The sequence below is a fragment of the Ambystoma mexicanum genome, chromosome 6p (assembly GCF_040938575.1).
Source record: "Ambystoma mexicanum isolate Mex_15411 chromosome 6p, UKY_AmexF1_1, whole genome shotgun sequence".
Classification (NCBI taxonomy): domain Eukaryota; kingdom Metazoa; phylum Chordata; class Amphibia; order Caudata; family Ambystomatidae; genus Ambystoma; species Ambystoma mexicanum.
In genome coordinates, this window is record NC_090935.1 from 998,986,478 (window position 1) to 999,004,846 (window position 18,369).

The 18,369-nt window shown below is 45.6% G+C and overlaps 1 protein-coding gene across 1 annotated transcript in view; it reads right to left on the minus strand.

Annotated features, from left to right (window-relative positions):
* ALDH7A1 (aldehyde dehydrogenase 7 family member A1) overlaps positions 1-18,369 on the minus strand; it is a 441,053-nt gene that overhangs the window by 336,167 nt on the left and 86,517 nt on the right. Inside the window, exon 4 of the mRNA XM_069625599.1 lies at positions 8,001-8,081. Coding sequence (XP_069481700.1) covers positions 8,001-8,081 — 81 coding nt within the window. The remainder of the gene's footprint in view (positions 1-8,000; positions 8,082-18,369) is intronic.

Consider the following 18,369-nt stretch of genomic DNA (forward strand, 5'->3'; position numbering starts at 1 on the left):
GATCAGCAGCCAATGAAATACAGTTCCACAGAGTGTGCGTGAAACGTGACAAGGCACACACAGAGTTGGCTGCCTGCAAAGCCATATCCCCTGAAGAAAACACTTTCCTCACCCAGCCATCAAAACGCTGGTCGTCCCCATCAGGAGGGATGGTAGGGTACGACGCCTGCTTTGCTGGGGCCGTAGCCGCCTGCACCACCAAACTCTCCGTGGTGGGGTGCGTGGTCAATTAGCAGGGGTCGCTAGTGGCTGGATGGTAGTTTCCTGGCAAAGACTTGCTCACTGCCGGGAGATTCTCCAGGGCAGTCCAAGCCGCCGCCACCCTTCTTTGCAAGGCCATATGGAATGGCAGTACCGGGTCAGTTGGTGGACCTTGGTCGAGGATATCCGTCAGGTCATTCTGCAGAAAATCCCCTGGTGGCGCAGACCACCCCAAGTATTCCGTTACCCTCGACATAAGGCTCTGGTACAAGGACTCGGCATGGGTGCCAGGATCAGGCCTACAGAACTCCACCTGCGGAGAGGTGTCCAGGCCACTTGCGTCATGCAATGACTGCCGCAGGTCTTCAATCTGGCTATGCCCAGACAAAATCTCGTCAGGTACCTCCTCAGAAACCAAACCTTCCTCGGACCCTTCATCCACCTCAAATATAATCCAGAGGCTGGAATGAGGGCACAGAAAAAGGGACAAAGACATTTTTAGCCTTGGCCAGAGCCTTTTCTAGGGGTTCCACCGTGCCACGGGATACCTCCGACAAAGCAGCCTCGAAAGGCGTCGACGGAACCGCCGTCGACATCGAGCGTGGCGCCGACAACTTCGACGGCGTCGACACAGTCCTCGAGGGCGGAGCCCCAAGTGTGTCCTTCGACAGCCTGGACACCGCCGATGTCGACAGCTTCCTCGGAGGCGGAAGCTCGAGAGATTCCCTCGATGACCTCAGCGCCAAAGGCACCAATGTCTTCCTCGAAGACTTCACAGGCTCCAACAGTCTCGAGGGCGTCGAGGACCGGGACCTGGAAGGGGAATGCCTAGAACGACCAGCCTTGTCCGACCGGGACCTCGAAAGCACCTGGTGGTCGCGACGACCGCTCGAGCCCGAAGGCACACGAGTGGCATCTCTAGCATGCTCACGGCCGGTGTCTTTCGACGGCGCGGACCGAAAGGAGCCCTGCGACTGAAAAATCGCCATCATCTCCTGCCGGAATGAATCCCATTCCTCAGGAGTGGAATGCTTGTTGGGACAAGCAACCCGCCGACGGGCGGAGTCCTTAGATGAGGACGGTGAAGGGGAAGGCGACCTGTGATGGCGCTTCCGTGAGTGCCTCAAAGAGGCAGAGGAATGGCTAGACCGACTCCTTGACCGAGACCCGCCGGACTCTCGACGACGATGCGGAGAGTCACCCCTCGAATCGTCTGTCAAAAGACCAGTGGATCGTGACTCCCGGGGCTTGGCCATCCTACCCCACCGACAGCTTCTTCTTACGCTCCCTTAAGGCCTTCGATGTAAGTGACTGGCAGTCAATACAGTGATCCGTATCGTGGTCCTCCCCGAGGCCCCAGAGGCAAGCGTTGCGTGTGTCCGTCAACGACATCTTCGAACTGCCAAGTCGACACTTCTTAAAACCCAAACGCGGGGTGGAAGAAGCCAAAGCCATCATTGTTAATACACAAACGAACAGGTTCGAAGAACTGAAAAAACAGGATTCAGTAGAAACGCGGCGTGCCAAGATCTCCGAAGCAAACACGTTTGCGGAAAAAACTGAACTGAGGCTACGGACGTCGTGCGTCCTACTTCTAACATCCGGTGACGTCGGCTCGACGGAGGCCCTCGAGGACAGCGTATCGACGTCATCGGCGCAGACGCCAAATAATTTCCGAAGCAGCACAGCTGTGGTGATTACTGTCAGATGTGGAATACGTCGGAGGACCCAATCCCCTCGAAATTAATTTTCGACATCTTGTTTGGCCAGCTCACTCTGTCGCCAAGGCTCACAATGCCTAAATTTCGGTCTGCCAATGGAGTCTTATTGTTCAATTGTGTCAACTATTATTACATCATTTTAGACCTATACACACACACACATTCTTTTGCCGATTAGAAGTTATCTATCATAATCATATGTTAGGACAACCTGTCGTACATTTCCATTTTTGTGTATCCTTGCTCATAAAAGTGTACAATCTTTTCCATATTAAAACATACTCATAGGAGCGTACAATCTAGTGACTCTTCAATCCACATTCAAGTAAACAGCATTCCCAATGATCGTGCTTTAAGATGAATATCCTAGTGGTCTATGAAAAGAATATCATTCCATCAAATAAGACTGTGAACATCTATTTGCATTCCCCATTCGCTAAGTGTATATGTGAATTATGCAAACTGTTAAAGGAGAGTTAGCCTTATGGGTCAACCTAGGAAGGAGTAAATAGTACTTGTGAGAACTGTGCTCAAGATTGATCACAATCTTACAGTTTTCAGAGGAAAGGCCCCAAACATAAGTCCTCATTCATCCCTAGAGGGGAATTGCATCCAGATGTTGAAGCCAGAATAATTCTCTTTGAGCTAATTATTGATGTTTCCACCACTAGGTAGTTATGATCTCTAGAATGACATTTCATTTGTGCGACTGTGTATCTGTTCTCTTGGAAGTGTCTGTACAATGGTGACTTGTTCGCAGTCCTGATGTCTGTAGGTAAGTACACTGAACCCAGTTAGACATGCACATTAAAGAAGCACTTGCACTTAAAATGTATTTAAAATTATATATGTATTATATTTACACCAAAATCGCTTTAAATACCTCATACGTTTACACTAGAACATTTTGCAATACAAAGGACACTTTCACTTTGTTAGTTTGCGGTTACATTTGTTGCAACTTTAGAAAGGGAAAAGACAATGCTATCATATTATCGGTAATTATGCGCACCAACGGTTATTGGTAGATTTACGTTAAGACATTTACTCTGCAAGCACATACAAGAAAGTAACTTAAAGGAAGGAAAAGGGTTAGAGTAACACTAGTCTGGTTCAAGGTTCTAGAGAGGGTTTCTTTGCACAACAAGTCTTTTAAGTCCAAAAACCAACCCTATCTAAAGGAAGTTCAGAGAGGGCTCAAAGTCTTGACACGCAGCAAAATACAAGCAGCAGGTTCGAGGGAGGACCTGGGACACAACTTTCAACAACTTCTGGTTTTGGGGCCTTTTCTACAGCACCTACAAAAGATGCAGTATGCCCGGTCAATCTTCTTCGCTTCCTGCAGTCCTTCACTCTGACAAGGGGGGTCTAGGTGAGTTAGATCGGATCTCTGGAGTGTCCTTGATGTCTCAGCAAAGATTTTGACTGATTCTGCCTTTCCACGAAATGGGCAGCATGTCTCCTGGTATTGCGGTTCCACAGTTCTGGAAAATCCTATGACCTTGGGAGATGGCTCGATTCAGATTTCATCTTGGGAATGGTTGTTCCCACCAGCCAAGGGGGAGGAGCCGTCCTCTTCGGAGTCCTCTGTCGCACAGAAAATGGGGTCGGGCAGTGTTGCAATGGGCCTGCAGGCGTCTCTGGTCATCTTCAGCTTCCAGTGATCTACTTGCTTTTCACTCCAGAAGCCTAACCTTTTATACAGTTCCAGCACACACTGCTCTGCCATCTGTCTCACAGAAAGGGAAGATAGGCTGTCCAATCAGGACAGCCAGACCCACTGTGGGAGCTGGTCGTATTCAGGCACTCTGGCAGACAAAAAATAGGGGGGGGGGTCCTTCTATAGAAGAAGGGCTATCAAAGAACAACCATGCTAGTAATGGCTAAAAAAAAAAAAAAAAAAAAAGAAGGGAGGCCCCAAGTTGGTACTTGGTTCCCTCTATGGTGCACTACTGAGGCCATCGACATAGCCTGCGGTACAACAATTACACAATAGTTGGTAGAACACGTCCACTGCCACCAGCCATAACTAGGAGATTGTCTATGTGCCTAAAAAAGTCACAGGAGTAGAGAGAAGGGGAATACTAGGTATCCTTTTGGCACTCCACATAAGCTGGTGTGTGGCAATCTCTCAGACTGTAGAATTTCAGGAGAGATACTAAGGGTCTGATTCATGGAAGTGTTTTATAATGGCGCAATCCCATAGAAAAACATTCCATGAATGGCCTACGTATCCGTCTATCCTCAAGAACTGTAGTTACTGGAGGATATAGAAAAATAATCTTAAAGGAGGACCATAAGGGTCCCAAGCAACAATGCCCATAATGAGCGATGTTCTGCAATAGAAAATAAATATGCCTTGAAGAGCTAGGGAGCAGAAAGACTCCATAGTACAGGTAGGATACAAAGAATGGAGATCCAAAAGACAGAGCCCACAAGAATGAATGAGTGTAAAAAGGCTCCTCTCATTCAGGATTTAAAGAAAAGGGTCCAGAAGTCCAATATTAAGTGCTGGCGGTCTCACTAGGAGAGGGGATGAAGCATAAAAATGATAAATCTCCCAAAAGTCATTATAACTGGCAGCCATTTTGTGGCAATCCAAGTTACTCGTTTGTAAACACAGAGGCGGCTAAAAGCACACTTTGAGGATTCCTTTCGCCTGGCTGGATCTAATTAAGTGCAGATGAAAAGGAGGCAGCATTTCGCAATGGGTTGATCTTTTGATTATGATTACAGACTAAATTACTGGACATCCACCATTGAATAAGGAGAGAAATAATATCTCCAATGCAGATTATCGGATGTCCACGATTTTACCCGATATTGCGATGAGTGTATCACTATAATTCAGTGTATAAATGAAATTCATCAACATAATTAATTGAAAACTTGAATATGCCCAAGAGGTTTACTTCTAGAACAGAAGTGAAACAAGTTTAGCACACTATTGAGAAAGTTATCATGTCACTCACTGCCAGTTCAAGTACAGAGTCAACATTAAGATAACATTTGATCAAAAAGTTAGAAATGAAAAATTATATGGAGTATAACAACGTAGCAAGGAATCTGTCTTCACAGGCCAAGAGAGTGAATACAAGAACTCCAACATATGAAAGGAGGTGGGCGAGAGCTCAAGATCATCATCTTTTGCTTTTTCACATGCAGTAAAGTTTCTTTGTGGTTCCCTTTATCGTTCCTTGATTGTCGTCCTTCGATTTATAATAGGAACAACAGTCCCATCAAGTGATTAGAAAGTCAACATAATTGTGCTTTTTGAAAAACACCGGAAACTAGGCAGTACTTGTTACAGAGTTATGAACATTATATAATCAATAAATCAGCGACCTGTCAGTAATTTGTTAAGTATCACAATTCTCTCTGGATTAGTTCTGGACATATTTATTGACTATTACCCCTGATGAAGAGAGATTCTCGAAACTTGCTGGGCCTTTTTCACCTTACCAAATTCATCATTAAATGTTTTTTGGTGCAAGCAAATATTTGTGAATTAATGCATGTATAATATTTACCTGAACAAATCTCCAGTAGATATCTTTTTGAATACGTGCTACAACTGATGACTATATATGTAGAATTGTTTGGCGTCCAGCCTAAGATAGCGTGCAGGAGTTGCCAGTCTTATGAAAGAAAAACACAATTCCATGTATATATACACACATCCTATGTGCCAGGGCTGTCTTTTCTCCACAACACATTGATTTTTGATCAAATACTAAATCCCAAAAGGGACATAAATAAATAATTCTTAATCATATTCAAATTAAGGGTGTGTATTGTGCAATATATGAAGCCTCCTGGTCATTTTCTCATCGCAGGTCACTCTTGAGACAGTCCTTGCTTTTTAACCAATACCCCATTTCATTCTGGAACTTGAAGTTTAGCTGTCCTCCTAGTAAGGGAGTGCCTACTCCAGGCATGTAAGGCACTGTTGGCAAAACAAATCCAAGACGTCACATAATATAGGCCCACCTGTCAGCCATCAACAACATAGAAAGTAGTTAAAGTTTCTATAATACAGTGTTCCTTCTAACATCATTGTTTTGGTTTTACACAGTGCAAACAGTTTCTCTTGTGCACCAGAGAACATGGTTGGGTGTTTTTGCACCCTCGTAACTGGACCCTTTTCTTGTATATAGTATGACCCAGTGAATAGCTGGGTCATACCAGAGAGATAAGATTCTGCGCTCATATACTTTTTCTAGTGTGTGGTTAGCGTGTTCACACTTATTTCCATGACTTTTCTGCAGACTTTTTTCTATGGCATGCATATTGTTCCTCTTCCTCCCACCCCCGCTTATTTTTCTCTGTCGCTTCCCATCTCCAACCTTCAGCCACCCAACACTCGCACCTCAACTCCAGCCTCCTCTCCTACCACTCCGCCTACACCTCCTCCTCCTCCCAACTGTCCATTTGCGTTTTCCACTCAACGCTCTTATTGTCAGAGAAAAAAAATACTGGATAGTGAAACGCCTTCAATTCTTCACTTCTTTAGTTCCTTTGATTTTCACCCTTAGGGTTAGGTCTCCCCCAAACCCTATTGGGTTGAGGGGGCATGCCTGCAATAAGAATCGGGCGCATCCATTGATAGAGGACACATTTCACAGGCTGCTACCTACAAGGCTTGCATTGTCCCTCTGCAGAGCCCAAGCCGTCGCTTGGTGTTTTGTGCCACTCGCTAGCAGATAATATTGTTACACTGATACTGTGCAGTTTGATAGGTTTATATGCCTTCTCCCTCGCTCTTTCACTGTGAAGTCTGCGTTTCAGTTTCTAAAGCATACTCTCAGAGTTTAATCACGGAGCAAGCAGCAACTGAGGATAATCTTCCACACTTTATTACTAGCTCATGGCTACATTTTTGCAAGTGCTGCATGCACGGCACATACCATATTTAAGGTGCACTCCAAAATGGAGCATGGAACGTGTATAGATTTCTCAATTTGTTTACAAATGTTGCAGAATTTAAAACACGTGGGTACTTTTATTATGCCACAATGCCAAACCACTTCACGGTGCAGAAGAAATACTTGGCAAGTGACCATCAAGACAGCAAACTGGCCAACCTTGAGCCAGCTCTGGCTTTTCAGTCAACAGCTTTTTGGCATTGTGGAACGTGTAGTTTGGCTGTCCCCACTGTAAGTGATATATGCCTACAATGAGTTAATGCATCTACTATAGAGGTCTGTGTGTACTCAAAGGGCATGTCTTCGATTGTGTGTTGTGCATGCAAGAGGTAGATACAGCAAGTTTGACTGGCTTAAATAAATAAGTGACAGGCGCACAACTGTGCTACATAAAATCCTATTCTGTGGGGAACATCCATGTTTGAAGGTAGACCGATTTGAGTCTTCATTTGGTTCCTTTTTAGGTGTACTACCCTGTCTCCTCACATCTGTTCCTTGCACTAAATATCTGTTAAACAAAAACATTGGCAAAGCTATCGGTTTTGGCTTTTGTGTAGGCATTAGATATGCGTTTGCCAGGCACTGTCATCATATGCCCAGGTACCCGAGCGTTTGTTGTAACATGATGGCAGTTCCTGGCAAATGTCTACATCATGCCTTTCTTTTTTTTTTTTTTTTTTTTTTTATTACTTGTATATAATCAGAACTAGATTTTTACAAGAACTCAGATGAAGAAGCAACATGCCTTTCTCAATTACCGAAACGGTTGGCTTTGCCAATGCAACTGCTTTTCAGTCCCTATATTGCTTGCACAGCATTAACATTGCTAGGGCAGTGCAATGTTCATCTGGTTTATATGCTAGAGGTTTTTCATGGACTTCATCCAGAAAGCGGAAGCTTGCAAATGTTCAACTGACTGAGCTCCAAACAGCAAAAAGCATCACTGAACCTTGCACAGTGAGCAAGAGGTTGCGCAGTGCACACGAGCATATTGAAGTATCTGCCCTAGAAGCAAATGATTGCCATGTTGGTTTTAAAGTAACACATTAATTCATGGGCACCCATTCAGAACAATAACACACTCCTACCTACAAAAAACAAGTATCTAGCCTCTGCATTTCTTGACATACTAGGTTAATATTTAAAATCATACCAGGTTCCCCAACAGTTTGATCTTCTTTCGCAAAGCATCACCGATTTGTCGCACTATTTCTCCACGTTTGGGTGCTGGAATCTACAGAAAGAAAAAAAAATTAGATTTATCCGGAAATGTTGGCAAATAAATGAAATGGAACACAGAAAGTAAAATGAATTGCCCAGATCGGACGATTCCTCCAGGGAGTAAAGAAAAGCTCAACTCTCAAACATTCCCATTTTGAGGTATCTTAGGATCTAGAGCAAGACATTCCATAGCTTGCGTCACACACATTCTGAAAAGAAAGACTCCATGGTTTTGGTTTGCTTAATAGTGGGAGATAAGTTGAAAGAAAACATGTTTCCTCCCCTGGATGCTCGTGTATCCCTTGCTGCCAAATTGCTCTGCTTACCTCGCCCCAATTGTTGGTTCCCTTGGATCTCTGTCTCCCTCGCCACATCCTACCCCTCCCCACATCCCCCCCATAGCTTGTATAGCACTCTGTGGCTTCCTGAAGCTGGGTCCATGATCAATAAATACCCCAATAATAATTTCCCTTGCGAGGAAAGTAGCTGGAGCCTGTGTCGCCTCCTCAAACGGTGCTTGTAAACAAAAGACTCACCAGAGATTTGAAGGGCCTCACGGAAGGTTGCCACACTGGGAATTTGGAGGTCATCTCCAACATGTGTATCAAATGCAGGCCCAAAAGGCTGTGCGGTAGGCCAGAATCAGCACTCCGACAATAAGACAGTTTAACGGTTTTTATTCTTGTCAAGTTCAAAACAATATTTGCCCAGGTCTACCTGCTCAACCCTAATCTATGAGGCAAAGTCAAAAAAGGCGCTTGTCAGGACGTTCATAACTTACATAACAGTCCTCTGTCCAGAATCCTACTCTGACCCATCACTGTTCCTACTTCCCAAAAGAAAATATCAAAACAACAAAAATACCAGTAGACTTTGTTGAACTATTTGCTCGAGGAGATGGGTTTTGGCTTCTGACCGTAACCCGCTCTGCAGTAATACAGGTATTCGCTCCAGTTCCTGGGGTGCTGGGAGGTTCAAGTGTCCTAACCTAGGTCTTGCTCGGTCTCTTCCCACCCTGGTAATCTTTCAGTTTTTCTTCATCTGCCCTTTTAGGGTTCTCTGAGGTTCTTCCCAAACTCTGGGGTGTTCATGGTCTCCTACGCTGTATGGGGCACCTCTTCTCACTCCCCAATCTAGGTTTCCCTCTGTCTCCTCCACATTCTGATGCTCTTTTGCCTCTCACTCCACTATCTGGGGGTCCTTCTCTTTTCCACTCTCCACTCTGGGGTGTTCTGCCTTAACCCGCTCTTTTCCTTGCCAGCCTCCCTTCCCACTGCATACCTGATAACATTAAGAAGTGCTCCAGGGAGCATCGTTGGGTTGAGTCAGCTCTCTGGTGGTTGCATAGCCGCCTTATGCGACTTTCCAACTGGCTCCACTTCATCCTCCCGAACCGCCTCTCACTCCGGTTCAGACCTTACGCGTTTATGCAGGATTGCTTCTGCAATCTTTCAACTGGGCTCCTCGTCAGTTGTCCAAGGCGGTTTATAGTGATCATTTTGAATGACATTATGTCGAATGTCAATGTCGAAAAAAAAAAATGCCTTTTTTTGTTGTTTTTTGTTCGAAATGGGGAGTTTACCCCCAACCCCCCCCCTTTTTTTATTTTACCCCTTTTTTTTTACTTGCGGAACCCAAAAAAAACAAAAAAATAAAAACACCTGTAAATAAAAAAAGTAAAACATGCGGCAAATTTTTTTTTCGACATAATGTTTGACTTTTTCACTGCACACCGTCCAAGGCTCTGCCTCATTCTGAAGGCTTCACAGGCAGGGAGGAGTCACATACATGCCCTTTCAGAGGGTCTTCACAATGGCCTTCCAAGGCCCTCCTGCCTCCTTCTGGCAGCCTCTCCGGGCTGCTCCGGCCAGCCTTCTGCTGCATCTGTCTGCACTCTGGTGCACATCTGATTCGGACCGTCGACACCATTGTTCTCTCTTGCCAGCCACACCCCCTTGATCCTGTTTGGTGTTCTTCAATTCTGCACGTGGTCAATTCTGCTGGAGCGACATGCTATTCCTTAAATGGTTGTCTGCGGGATGTGCCTCTTGGTGGCTGGTTCAGTCGTCTCTCACTCCATAGTCTTTGCAGGAGATTGGGCACAGGTAAGGTCCAAAGCCAAGGGTCGGTAGGATAATTGTAAATCTTAGCCCGTAAATACCATACAAAAGGTGTTAGTGCCTTATAACCCCTCTCGAGGACCCTATCCCCTAAGGGGGAGTCACCACCAGAGGGAATCACACTTACCCTTTCCTCTAATGGGTTCATATTTAGTGGGCTCACCTCCCTAGATCCAAAGGAGGTAACTCCCCTTTGGAGAGATAGGAGAGAGGATGATCTCCCTGGAATAGTAACAGTTGCATTTAAGCACAGACGTATGGTGGTTTGTACACGTCTTGCTGTTCTTGCTCAAAATAAGAACTTTGATGGTCAACAGGCTACAACTGCTGGTGTTGCAGACGAACTGCTTTACAGATTAGCCTTCACAAAAAAACACATGTAATTTGAGTTTGTGCGAGAACTCACATTGACAGCCTTACAGATGGAAGCACATGGGCTAAGAACAGGCTTCCTTCCACAAGTGTGAAATTGTAGCCAAATTAACCTGCAGATTTAAATAAAGTAGCGATATGGCCTTCAAAAATGATTTTATATTGCAACAATGTCCTGTTTACAAACTGCATTGTAATTTAAACGAAAGTAATATAATACAATTGACTTATCTGTAATTAAGAATTGTGGTCTGTTCAAATATCATAGTCTTTTAACGTATGTAACGGGTAAGAAGATTGTTTATATTCAGTTTAAGTGATTGATAGCAGGTATAAAAACTGGTGGATGTAAATAAACTGTCAGGTATCATCTTTGTCTGATGACAATTGTCCTTACAACTAATGATGTTTTCCCTATATGAATTCTAGTGTTCTAACTTGTGCACAGTATTTATTGCGTTAAAACATGTTTATTGCAGCAGCAGTTCTCATTATCAACATGTGACCAATTTTTGCAAATGCAATTCCAACATGCTAGCTCTATACAATTTCGGAGCGGGTATGATCTTTCCCCACAGTCGCCTCTTGAATTCATTATTAACATTGAGTTAATACCCAGGAGATCGCTTTCATCTCTCAACCATGAGATGGACCTGTTAATTATAGTGCAGTATATTCTAGAGACCAGCTTGGATCTAGCCCAGTGCCAATGACCTCATGCATCAACAGAGCAACCGGAGGTCCCTGTGGAAAGTCTGCTATTCTGTCTTTCAACCCAAGTTGTAATCTAAAGTAAATAAAAATATCTAATGCCGATACTTCCCCTCTGGCCTTAAATTCTTCCAGAGTCAAATACTGCCAGTTCGGCATGATATCACGCCAGCTAGCTAAACCCAGCCTATCCATGCTTTGTACAAAGACCTTCTCCCCTGCAAGGGGTATCCCTGGAACGTGTTTAATAGGGAGGAGTGGAGAATAAAGTTACTCATCCCTTGATCTGCCCTCAATACGCTACCATGCACTGCAAGTCAGCTCTACCATATTACACGCTATGATAACCAGCTGTGGGGAGGGGAGAACCAGAGCCCTCAATAGCGAATGTGCCACCATTGCCCTCTCACCCTGCACATGAGCCTGGTCTTGCTTCTGGTCAAACCAGTGGGACAAATAGGATGCCAGTGCCACTATCCAGTAATCGTCCAGGTCTGGCAGGGCGAGCACCCACCCTCCCCCACTCCGAAGGGGCGATTAATTTCTCAGACCGTATTCTGACCAGTTTCCCCTGCTATATAAATGTCGTCAGAACAGGTTTCAGGGTTTTAAAGAATGTTGCTGTGATCTGTATGGGCACGTTAAGGGAGGTATGCAGAAATAACGGTAATATAACCATTTTAATTAATGACATGCGGCCAAATATTGACAAAGGCAAATTCCTCTACCTCCCCAGAAGATACTGTGCTCCAACTTCACTCCATAATTCTCCCGATAGAGCAGTTCCAGAGATCGAGCCATTGTTAACCCAGGTAGCGAGTACTGTTGCGATGCCACTGAAAACCAAACTCGTCCTGGAACCTCACAGTCCCGTCAGTCAGAGGAAACAGCACTGACTTGGAGGGATTAATACTGATCCCTGAGACTCGACAGAAAACCAAGACATCCCTTAAAATGGGCGCCAAGTTCACTGTAGGGTCCCTGATATATAGTATTAATTAATCCGCCTAGAGCGAGATCACCAGTTTATGCATAAACAGTTGAACTACCTTATCAATGTTCCTTGTCAGAGCCAGTTCTGTTAAGCTCCACTGCCAGTGCACAGAACAGAGGGGGTAAAGGGGCACCCGTGCCTTGTTCCTCTTCCCATCCCTATAGTGGCAGAAATCTATCAGTTTACCCTAAACCGCCCGACACGGCCCTTATACAGTAAAGAAACCCTTTGTATAACCCTAAGCCACTAAAGCGAATCGAATGCGTTCTCGGCATCAAGTAGGGCCGCCACCACCGAAGACTCTTTAAGAACCGAAAAGAAGGCCAAAGATTCTGCGAAGTCCATAGGAAGCGGACCGGCCGGAACTAAACCTCACCCAATCGGCCATTAACCCCCTCAGCATTAATGGGGAGAGTCCATTAGCCAACGTTCTCAGTAGGATCTTATTGTCCAAGTTTATTAGGGAAATCAGACGTTAGGACTAGCAGGGATCCATGTGATTTTACTGAAAAAAAAATGTAAACGGAAGCTTTTACTGAACATAAATGAAAAAAATATGAATTTCTTTTTATTTGGAGGGGTGGTCCCCCCACACCCAAGGCCCCCTGTTTCCCTATGTGTAAAACGCCTGCTTATAACCACTACATTCTCAAAAACTAGTGCCCAGAAGCCCACGGGTTCGGTGCGCTTTACTAAAGTCAAAATAAATCATATTAGTGTAAAGTCCATTTTTTATACCACGCATACCTACCAATGAGAAAGTAATTGCTTTCATCTTGCACAAAAATGTATGCACATCAACTTACTGTAGGCCCGGTTAGAGAGATTTATCATTATTGTGCTTCATCCCTCTCCTAGTGAGAACCCTAGGACTTTGTGCTGGATTTCTGGACCTTTATGCTAATCGTGAATGTGTAGAGCCTTTCCCCACTCATTCTTTCTTATGGGCTCTTGTCTTTTGGCACTCTATTCTTTGTAAATTTACCTGTAATATGGAGTCTGTCTGCTTCATAGCTCTAAAAGGCATCCGATTTACTACTGAAGAACACAGCTCCTAATGTAAAGTGTTTCTGGGGACCCATAGGGTCCTCCTTTAAGATTATTTTCATATATCCTTAAGTAAACTACAGTTCTTAAGGATGGAAAGATACTTCATATCACCCCCAAAACTGTATAGTCTGAGAGATTGGCACACACCACCTTCAGTGGAGTGCCAAAGGGATACTTGACATCCCCCTGCTCTCTGCTCCTGTGACTTTTTAGTCACATAGACCATCACCTAGTTATGGCTGGTGGCAGAGGACGAGTTCTACCAGCTGTTATGTATTTTGTATACCACAGGCTATGCCCATAGCCTTGGTAGTGCACAACAGGGGCACCCAAGTACCAACTTGGGGCCACCCTTCTTTTTTCGCCATTACTATTGTGTTTGTTCTTTGATAGTCCTTCTACCATTCTGGGAGAGGGTGGTCTGTGTGTGTGTTTTGCCTTTGGAAGGAACCAGTGGGTATCCCCGCATAGGCTTCAGAGTGTCTGGGCAGGCATGAAGTGGGGGAGGAGTCTTCCACCCCCCTGTCCTTGTCTGCCAGAGCGGCTGAAAAGAACCAGCTCCCACAGGGGATCTGACTGGGCAGCCAAAGGCCACTTTCTGTAAAATGTTGAGAGATTGCAGAGGAGTGTGTGCTGGAACTGTACAAAAAGTGAGGCTTCTGGAGTGTAAAGCAAGTCGACCACTGGAAACAGAAGTAACCGAAGAAGAAGATGGCGAGAGATGCCTGCAGACCCTTTGCAAGACTGAAGCGACCACTGGTGTCCTGACCCTGTTTTCTCTGCAACAGAGGAGCTCCGAAGAGGACGCTTCTTCCCTTTGGCTGGTTGGAACAACTAGTCCCAAGACAAACTATGAAATGAGCCATTTCCTGAGTTTTAGGAGCTTCCAGAGCTGCAGAACCCCAATACCAGGAGATCTGCTGCCCATTTCTAGTATCATCGTGGAAATGCTGAATCCGTCCAGATCTGTGCTGAGCCCATAAGGAATTGGCCGGGTGATCCGTGTCATTCGTTGGTGCTGCTGAAAAGGCACCAAAACTGCAGGGTGAACCAAGAAGTTGCTGAAAGTCATGCTACAGGTCGTCCCTTGAGACAGCTTCTGAAGAACACCGTCCATTGTCCTGCCTTTCGTCACCAGACCAAGGACTCGGGAGGTTGGGTGCACAGCTCCCACATCGCGGAGAAGTCAACACAAACACTTTTTTCAAACTCAAGATACTGTGGGGAAAAAGGTACTGCTTAGCAAAGCGCTTAACCCGCAGGGAGTTGGTGCCAGAGGAACGGAGGAGTCTAGAAGAAGAGTATTTAGCCAGGAAGCATTGAAGATAGAGTGGTCCCCGGCCCCAGTTAGCCTTGTGTATGATATAGAGGGATTTGAATTTAATCTGTGCGGAGACCGGGAGCCAGTGAAGGCTTTGAAGGGCAGGAGAGATGCGGTTCCTGGGCTTGAGGCCAAGGATAAGTCTTGCTGCCCTATTCTGGGTTAGCTGGAGGGGGGGGGGGGGAAAATCGCAGGGTGGAGGAAGGAAGATTGAGGAGGAGGCTATTGCAATAGTCTAGCCTGGAGAGAAGCAGAGCATGGGTAACATTGAGTCTCTTGGGGAAGGTGAGGAAGGTAGAGTCCCTTTCAGAAGGAAGAGCTGAAAGTGGGATTTCTTGACAATGGACTGAATATGAGGGAGGAAGTAAAGGGAGGAGTCTAAGAGAACTCCAAGATTAATAGCTACAGTGGAGGGAGCAGGGGGGCTCATGGAGGAAGGCTAGAGCGCAGGGAACAAGTATGGTGCAGGGGACCCAATAGGGAGAGTCTCGGTTTTGCGGTCATAGAAGCAAAGTTTGTTGGCAGTGCACCAGGCCTGGATGGCAGAGAGGCAGTCAGGGATGAAGGAGGGAGGCATTTGTGGCAAGTTTGAGGAAAAGTTGCGCATCGTCAGCGTAGTACTGGAAGTTGGGGAGAAGGAGGAACTAAGTCGTGCCAGCAAAGAAAAGTATATATGTTAAAGATCCAGGGTGAAAGAATGGAGCCCTGGGAGACGCCACAGGTAGAGGAGGAAGAAGGGGAGGAGAAAGGGCCCAGAATGGTTTTGGATGAGCGGTCAGTTAGGAAAGACCAGTCCAGTGCCCGCTCTGAGATGCCACGGGTGTCATGCAACCTTTTTATGAGGATGATGATGGAATGGAGGAGGGAATTTTACAGTGTGTCAAATGCAGAAGAGAGATCAAGAAGGATGAGGACAGCAGGAGAATTGGAATCAAGAGATGCGAGCAGTTCTTCACGGGTGTTCAGAAGAGCAGTTTCCGTGCCTCTGGATGCTCAGCATCCAGACTGGTGGTCATGTAGACCACCAACAAGTTCGGTATGAGAGTTGAGTTGGGGGGGAGGGCCAGCTTCTCTAGCAGTTTTCCCAGGAAGGGGTTAATTGACATGTGGTGGTAGTTGGATGGGCAGGAAGGATCTGCAGAGGGTTTTTTAAGGAGGGGGCACACAAGGGAGTGCTCAAGGGAAGATGGAAAAGAACCAGTGGCAAACGAGTGGTTGCAGAGATCAGCAAGAGCAGGGGTGAGATGCAATATTTTCCTTGATGGTTCTGGAGGAGCAAGGAGCAACCGGTTTAGATGAGCCCTTCATGGAGTGGACTACTCTGGTGACTTCTTCAAGGCAGACAGGAGTGAATGAGGGGAAGGAGGAAGGAGGAGGGTGAATGGTTAGGAGGCACAGAGGGGAGAGTCGAGTTGAGAGAGTGCGTGTCAAGGCTGTTGAGTATGTCCTGGGTTTTTGAAGTGAAGTGAGAGCGTGTGCATTGCAGAGGGCCTGGGAAGGAGTAGGGGCAGAAGAAGCTGCGGATGGGGTGGCAAGTTTCCTGCAGATTTTGAAGAGTTCAGCCGTGTTTTACACATTGGACACTTGTGCCTGAATGTGGGATTTTCTTTGGCACGGATGGAGAGTCTGTTGTGTCGCTGCATTAGTCGGCAGGCCAGTTTGGCAGAGGGGGAGCCTGAAGGGTTAGCCTGGCTTTCGGAAGCGAGTGGCAGGCTTTCACCATGGTTACACAAATTCACCCAGATGCCCGTCTTCTCCATACTTAGGAACAGAAAGCATCATTCCACTCTGTCCATGGCCTTCTCGGCATGTAGAGACACCGAAGAAGCAGGGAACGTTATTGGCGAAATTCAATATAGTGGGATAGCCCAAGGTTGTCAAAGGTCGGTTTTCTGTTAATGAAGTCGGATTGATCTACAGGAACTAGTTGGGGAATAATCTCTTCTAATCTTGCCACTAAGATTTTGGATTATAATTTGGCATTAATGTTAATCAATGCGACAGGTCTATAAGGAGAGATTTAGTCTGGGCTATTGGATTGGCTTTTCGAATAATTTAAGATTTTGCCATAGAATTAATAATGTCACAAATAGCTCAAGAAACACTCAAGGACAGTTCAAGGGTCTTATTAAATTCTTCAGGACTCTAGGGCTGTCCCTCCCTTCCTCGCCTAGAAGCATTGCTATCACCCTAACCCAGGCTGATAAAATCGGGGAAGAAACAGTGTAGGTGAACAGCGGGAGGAGTCCGAAATCTCCAGTCTGTTTCGGCTGCCCATTCCACTAAGAAGTCAGAAAATATCAGTAATGATTTGATGGATGATTAACAAGACAACAATTATGATCCATCAGAGTCCGGACAGGAATGAGTGTTGATGGTGGAAAGCAGTAAAACTGTTGAAGAGGAGAAGGACACCACAGATATGTAGCATGTACTATCACTAAAGGCTCACCGCCCTACCTGTGCAGTCTCTTTGAGAAGCAGCCTCGCAGTCACAGATCAGAAAACATTGTTACATGGCATTCAGAACAGAACTAGCGTGATCAGCGCCAGCAGACCCAGATATGCACAGTCTTTGTGTTGGCCTACAATGAAATTGAAATGTGTGGAAGTACTTCATGCTGAATAATCTGCAAACATACCTCTCCACTTTTACAGACTGCTAGGAAAAGGTGTACCGAGGGAGGGCAACGACCAAATTGGGGACCACACCTACACGGTACAATATGCTGTAACACAGACATTGGAAGAAGGCAAGTTCTGAGATAACCTCAGACCAGCACTGTACCATCCCCCAGACTGCACAATTGCCCCTAAAGTACTGCCGCTGTGTCAGTGCCTGGGAGTAGGACACCAAGCTATACCTCCTGCAGCGATTGCCTAATGAGTTGGACCAATATTGTGGAAGCATTTGAGCATGGCCAAAAATATATGTCACATGACAACCTGTGCCTGCTTGATGCTCACCTGGCTATAATGTTTATTTATTTAATTTATTACATTTGGTTACACGCCCAAACCCTTGGGTGTCACGGCGTAAGTTGCATATATCTTTGTTAACAAGTAAAGGTTACATACAAAATGTTTCCAGTTATACATACATATAGTGGCCACAGTCTACTTTCAAAAATTGCAAGCATTTAGTAGGCAGCGTGGTATGTATGGCTTGGGTGTCATTGTTCTTTGCCGTAAGTAGTCTAGGTTGCTGAGAGGGTGAACCAGTCCGCTGAGGAACTGGTGATGTTATTGGAATTTGTTAAATAGCCAAGTTTTGAGTAGCTTTTTGAACTTTGGTAAGGAAGCTTCGTTGGACAGGTAGGAGGGAGAGTGGGGGGAGGGGGGTCGGAATGAATTCCAGATGCGGGGGGCTGCAATGGGGAAGCTAGTGTTGCCTGCTCTTGAGGATGTGCAGCGAGGGATGAGGAGTTGGGTGTTGCCACTGGATCTGAGTAGTCTGGGTTTTGCGTGTGATGCAGCCATTAAAATAGCTGGGGGCGGCATCAAATAGGCATTTGTGGGTAGTGTTTTGTGGAGAATTCTTGCGTGTACTGGGAGCCAGTGTGCATCTATTCTGTGTTGTGTGATATGTTCTCTTCTTTTAATGGCCAGTTCTGCTCTGAGGGCTTTGTTTTGTAAGCGTTGGAGTTTGGTAAGGTTGTTTTTTGTGGTACCTAGTAATAGGATGTTGCAGTAATCTATTTTAGTTAGAATGAGGGCTTTAGCGAGGGTGAGG